General features: G+C 49.2%; 1 protein-coding gene across 8 annotated transcripts in view; it reads right to left on the reverse strand.

Moving 5' to 3' along the window:
• ASCC2 (activating signal cointegrator 1 complex subunit 2) overlaps window positions 1-6,245 on the reverse strand; it is a 41,394-nt gene extending 35,149 nt beyond the window's left edge. For 5 of the 8 annotated variants that reach the window (XM_061168936.1, XM_061168935.1, XM_061168933.1 and 2 more), the window contains exons 1-3: window positions 6,155-6,231; window positions 4,119-4,156; window positions 2,077-2,175 (exon numbers count right to left, since the gene is read on the reverse strand). In XM_061168936.1, coding sequence (XP_061024919.1) covers window positions 2,077-2,157 — 81 coding nt within the window. In that variant the 5' untranslated portion in view covers window positions 2,158-2,175; window positions 4,119-4,156; window positions 6,155-6,231. Of the gene's footprint in view, window positions 1-2,076; window positions 2,176-4,118; window positions 4,157-6,154 lie in introns of all 8 variants that reach the window. The other 3 variants (XM_061168931.1, XM_061168932.1, XM_061168937.1) reach the window with 3 other exon arrangements.
• Between the last annotated feature and the right edge of the window lie 268 nt (window positions 6,246-6,513).

The raw sequence follows: 6,513 nt of genomic DNA on the forward strand, positions 1-6,513 counted from the left end.
TTAATCCTCACAACCACCCCCGCAAGGCTGGTTCTACTGTTACCCTTTTTTGGATCCTGAGGCTTAGAGATGTTAAGTAACTTGCCCAAAGTCACAGGGCCAAGTCTGTGTGACATTAAACACAAAGCCGGGCTCCTTAACTCTGCTTCCACCCCAGGTGGTTGGTGTAGGAGTCAGGCTCTCAGGAGTCCAGGCCAATAGACTCAGGTCCTCCTGCCAGGTCCACCCTCCTCCCATTGCTCTGCCCGGCTAGTGCTTATTCACCCTTCAATACCCAGTTCAGGATCCCCCTCTTTCTGGAAGGAGTCCCTGGCAGTGTGTGCTCTCCCACCACCCTAAGACCTCCCCGTACCCATACACCCCGCTGGTCTGGACCAGCAGCCTGGACTTCCTTCCATCAAATCCTGATCATGCTGCAGAGAACTACCAGTCTGCTTTCTCCCCTCAAGGGCAGGAACCACGTCTTTTCTCTTTGTAGCTCCAGTGCCTGTCACAAAGCGTGGCTAGGGTCCTTGACTCATTTACTGAATGTCTCCTGAGAGCTACTACGTGCCTGGCACTGGAAAACCAGAACAAAGGGAAGGGCCCGGTCCCTGCTCCCACGGAGCCCACAGTCTAGCAGCCCAGGTGTCCAGTACACGGGGAAGGACTGAGGTGGGAAATCAGACCCAAGGAACCTGTCTCCACCGGCGCCGTCCAACAGAACCTCTGCAGTGACGGAACTGCTCTAGACCTGGTCCGTGCTGGCCAATACAGTAGGCTCTCACCACATGGGACTATTTTAACTTAAATGAACTAAAACTAAATTAAAAATCCAGTTCCTCCGTTGAACTAGCCACAATTTCAAGAGCTCAAGCACCACACGTGGTGAACAGCTAACATATTGGACAGAACAGTTCTCGATTTTCTGATCAATAACCCCCTTACATAAAAAGATTATGAATACAAGGATATATTGCACAACACAGGGAACACAGCCAACATTTTATAATAACTATAAATGGAATATAACCTTTAAAATTGTGAATCACTACGTTATACACCTGAAACATATGATGTTGGACATCGACTCTACTTCAATTAAAAAAAAAGTTATAAAAAAGAAACAAGAGGCTTTATAGCAGAAAGGTTAAGGGTATGGGCTCTAGGGGCAGCCTAGCTGTGTTCCCATCCTGGCTCCCCTAATTTTCCAGTTTTATGACCCTGAACTTTTAGTTTCCTCATCTGTAAAATGGGGACAACCAAAATGCCTACTCAGAGGGCTGTGGTTTGGCTTACATGCCAGGTGAAAGGTTTGGCCCAGAGCGAGTGCTCTATAAATATTAAGTACTATTATTAGAGAGTAGTTAGGAAATAATAGGAAGCCATCCAGAAAGCAGGAAATAAAACACCAAGCTCTTGTTTCCCACAATTTTACTCAAGCTCCCAGAAAATACTTCCTCCCACCTTGTTCAAGTAAGCTCATATTCTTGGGAAAACAGCAAGGGGGTATGGGAACTCCAGTCCCCGCGTCTGTCTCCTTCTCCAGCACCCTGGCACCTCTCTGCGGCTCTAATCTCTCCCCGCAGCTGGTAATCGGCATGCTCACAGCCTCCTTAATTTTCAGTCTCACAAGCCCTGCCAGGTCTGTGTGTGGCGCTTCTCAGCCCGTTCAGAACTGACCTCTGAAATCAGTGTGCCCCGCCAAAGTGGATAGCAGCTGGGACAGCTCTGAAAAAGGCCCATCCGAAACCTGAGCACCTCCCACAGGGTCCAATCCCCAGACCCAGCTTTGGGCCAGCCCCACTGCTAGGCCAACTCAGGCTGAGTCAGAACTGCCATCAGACTTTGATTCAAAATGAAATGCTTTGCGGGCAAGGTGTGGGGTGGTGACATGGAAAATACCACTCAAATTCAAGCTGCTCGGAAAGGAAACTTCTACACTGGGCCTGGAAGGACCTAATAGCGTCCGACTACTGAATTACAGACTGTGGCCCTTGGGTCATTCTAGAACAGATAAAGAAGGAATTTACTTTTTGCTTCTGAAATTGCAAGAATGATAATATCAGGCTGAACGGCCTCAAGGCACCGGCTCACCAGCGCTGGTGAAGTCCTCAGCTTCCCTGTCTTCAGGTCCTTGTGGGTGATCTGGAGTTGGTCCAGGGGCAGAGCTGGCATTGTGCTGCATTGACCCGCCTGAAAGGAATATGGATGGGAAGAAGACAGCAGACACAGAGGCTCCTGGGGGCAGGGGCCTGCTTTGGGGCTGATCCCAGAGCCAGGAGAGAAGCTTCAACCTCTGGCCTCAAAGGCTTCAAAGGCCTGGTTCCTGTACCTACTAATCTAGACCAAAGTGACTTTTTTGCCTAAAGCAGCAGTTATCAGCTGAGGAGGAAAACACTCCCCAGGTGACTCCTGATATATTCCCACCCAATTTGAGAAGTACTGGTTAAAAGTACCTAGATTATCTTTGTTATGGCTCCAGGTCCGTGCCCTCCTTGGCCTGTGAACTCTGTGAAGACAGTACCTGGGCTCTCCTTCTCTTGCTACCTTTCCTGTGACAAGCATAGGCCTGATACAGAGGTGGCTTCATCAAATATTTCATGAACAATTGAATATGAGGATACTTTTCTTACCACTCTAACCAGATTTTAAGTCTTTTGGGGGTTGGAGCCATGGGCCTTTCTTCACTTGCAGAGGGAGTTAAGAGTTTACAACCTTTCTAGTCTTCAGGGAAGAAGGACATGGATAAACAGGAGGACCAGGGAGGTCAACAGAATTCACAGAAAACTGCCAGAGCAAGCTCCTTTCTAGAGAGGCACAAACTGGCCTCAGAGTCAGTGAGCAGCAGACACCACGTCTCCTGTCTTCCCATCCAATGCTCTTTTCTCAATACAACTTGGCCTGACCTGCGGAAGGACATGCGTATTGGCTGAATCATGGCACAGAAGTGACTCAGGCCTCAGACATGCCACAAAAGGCCAGCACAGTCTCAATGATGACATGAAGACATATCAAGGCTGGGATGAGGAAATCATCACCTCCTGAACCCTCACAGAGGAGCTGAGGGGCACGGTCAGCCATGAGTTACTGGAGTCCCAGATCTCAGATATTAGGCCTGACCCTGGTGTTATGAAGACAGACTGATAAAGCAGGGTCTCTGCCCTGGGGGAGCTTCTGATCCAATAATAATAATGACAATAGCAGCAGCGGAAACATGCTTCTCATGTGCTGGTGCTCTTCTCAGTGCTTTTCTCAGCATGAACTCGCTTTATACACCTTAAGTTGCTTTACATGTATTAATGCTGGTAACAACTCTAAGGTTGGTACTATTATTACCTTCATTTTATCAATGAGGTAACAGAGGCTTGGAGAAGATAAGAAACTTGCCCTAGGTCTCAGAGTTAGTGGCTGGTGAAGCAGGCTGGCTCTTAACCATTCGCTGTACTGAGTCTAGTGCACTTGAGCTGGTGGGGGCTGTGGCTGTCGGAGAAGCATTTCTAGAGGAGTGCCTGAAGGCTCAGGAGAACCTGAGTTGAGTCTTGAGAGTGGAGACTGGCCAGGGAAGAAGGGTGTCCCAGGCAGAGGAAACGGCAGGAGCAAAGGTAAGGAGGTAGGAAGCAGCTTGGTATACAAGGAACCTTGGTTCAGGGGCTGCTTTAAAGACTGTGAAGATATCCATCTTCACATGGGATGCAAAGAGAGAGGTCCAGTCTGTCTAGTCCTCGAGGCTTGCTCCAGCTCTAGGATCTCAGTGGATAGTGGATCAGACACATGGTCCCCGTGTCTGAGCTTTCATCTTTCACCTTTGCAAAATGTAGATAACACCATCTGTTGTATATACATTACTTCTAATCAGTTACTATCTTACTAGCCTTTTGCAATAACCCAGATAAGAACAACAAGGATTATTATGCTCAGATGTCCAAAGAGGGGCCCTGATTTGCTCAGGTAAATACATGAGTGGCCAAGTTGAAACTGAAGCCCAGCTCTTGTGCCTAGGCACCTGGGTCTCTTGTGCTGAATATGCTAAAAATACTTCTTTCCTAACCCCTCAGCGATGCTGGGAGGGCAGCTAGAAACATCAGTGGTCGGCTCACCAGTGCAGAAGTCACAAGCCCAGTCCTTTCCATACTCACCTTCCAAAGACAGTAATGGGAGTGTCCAGTGTGGGGACCTAGGGTGGGGAAAGAGTCATAAGGAGGAGGCGGCTCTCCACCCTTATAATTCTAGGCCCCATAGTTCAGGCCTAGACAGGTAGAGACAGCACCTGCTTTTGGAAGAAATCTACTCCTACAAGCCAGTGCCTGTAAGGGTAGTTCAGACCCAGGCTGGTGTGATGGTTGAAAGAGAAGTTTATAGTTCTACAGCCTGGGTTCAAATCCTGGCTCCATCCTACCCATGTTGAAACCTTGAGACAGTTCCTTAACTCCTCTAAGCCTTGATTTCCTCATCTGTAAAATTGGGATAACAGTACATAATCTCATAAGCTCTCAGGGTTGACATGAGAAGTAACCAGTACTAAGTCATCAGGATAGTACTTGGCACATAACAAGCACTCAGTAAAGTTCACTTGTTGTTATTATTCAAGTCCCAATCATAAGCAGAGCACTTTGGGCTTCCTCAGTTACTCGACAAACACTAACTGAATACATTCTGGGTCCTGGGCATGTAAATGACTATCATTCCGTGTTGTTAGAGCTGTAACTGGAAATTTCCAGAACAAGCACAGCAGAGAAAGGAAGGATGTCACAAAGAAGATGACTTACAACCTGGCTGTTGAAGGATAGGAGGAAAAGATGAAAAGGAAGGACATTCCAAGCAAAGAGCAAGCATGAGTAAAGGCTCAGAGCCTGTGGCTTTGAAGGAAGAGGGAGACATTTGGGATGGCTGAAAACACAGGTCAGAGAGGGGGTGACAGAAGTGGAGAGAAGAGGTTGGATAGGAAAGATGGAGCCATTTTAAAAAGAGCCTCAAATGCTATGCTGAAGATTTTGGCCTTTCATTTGAAGGCAGTGAGGCGTCATTTAAGTAGAGGAGAGACACCATCAGAAAGAGAAGATAATAACCTGGTGCAGGAGGGGCCTTCTATGAACCACTGGAGAGCAAAAACTGTGTTAATTAACTGTGTTAATAGGCCATTCAAAGAGTTTTTGAGTACCTACTATGTGCCAGGCACTGAAGCCTGCCTGGAGAATCCTAAGGCGGGCAAGTAACAGACCTGATTCTGCCCTTCATAGAGTTTACAGTCTTGATGGTTAAGACAGATATGAACCAGACAGCCATACAAACAAGTAAAACTCAACACCGTGAGTATGCTATGCAGGTAAGGCCCTTGGGACTATGACAGCATTTAACAGAGAGAACTAACTTGAGGGAGAGAGGATGTCAAGGAAGTTTTGAGTTTTCATCTCAAGTATGAGTAGAAATTAACTAGGCAACGACTGGACTCTAAGTTCCAAAAGGATAAGGACAATGATCATGATGATATCTGTGCCCCACCAATGCATCCTCAGTGCCAAGCAGGGCAGTAGATGCCAAAAATTAGTAGGAAAGGGCCCCATATTGACCAATTTCAATAAGTCCTGGGAGCATCCCCAGGGATACTGCTGCCTCAGTTTCTGTCTTCACCCTTCTGGTCTCAATTCAATATTACTCTTCTCAGAGACCTTACCAGACTGCCCTATCTAAAGTATTCACTCCCCTAGTTACTGTCATATCTTTAATTACCTAGCGCATTTATTTGTCGTTGACTGTCTCCGCCCATTAGACTGTAAGCTCCATGAGGGCGGGAGCCTTGTCTGTCTTGCTCTGTTTGTATCCCCAGTGCCTAGATCTGTGCCCGGCACATAGAAGGCGCTGGACATATATTTGTTGAACGAATTAATGAACGCTGAGGAAACTGAAGCTCGAGGTGAAGTGGGAGGATCGTGACTCGTCCAAGGCCAAGGTCACTCTCGGGCCGATCCTCGAATCCGAGACTCTAAGCTCTGGCGGCCTAATTGGGCGGGGGGCGGTGGAGGGGTAGGAGGAACGGGGCGACTCGCGGCCCCTGGGGCAGCGTAACCCTTGGCCCTGCCGTGTAGGCAGGGAGGCCCGAGGCCGCGTAAGGCACGGCTACGGCCCTTCCCAGGCCCGATGCCCCACATCTGGCAGGGCCCAGCCACGCACTCACCTCGGCGGCTCCCCTGCCGGCGCTGTACCGCCGCCGCCACAGCCGCCGCGATCCACGATGACAGCTCCCTCAGCGCCGGCACTTCCGGGGTCAAACTGAGATTCCGCAGGCGCAGACAGGAAGCCTCGGCCCGGCCCCGCCCCCGAAGCCAACTACCGCCGGGAAGCCGGGCCCGGGGCCACGCCCCCAGCCGCAAGACTCTGCCAAGGAACAGCCTGGCTGTAGCCACGCCCACTGTCCCCCCTTAGCTCCTTTCTTGCTTTTGCAGAGAGAATGGAAGGTGGGCGGAGAGCAGGTATGGTTCCACCTCTTGGAAAAAACAAGTATGGTACCTGGGTTCTTTAGGATCCCAGGCTTCC

The sequence above is a fragment of the Eubalaena glacialis genome, chromosome 15 (genome assembly GCF_028564815.1).
Source record: "Eubalaena glacialis isolate mEubGla1 chromosome 15, mEubGla1.1.hap2.+ XY, whole genome shotgun sequence".
Taxonomy (NCBI): domain Eukaryota; kingdom Metazoa; phylum Chordata; class Mammalia; order Artiodactyla; family Balaenidae; genus Eubalaena; species Eubalaena glacialis.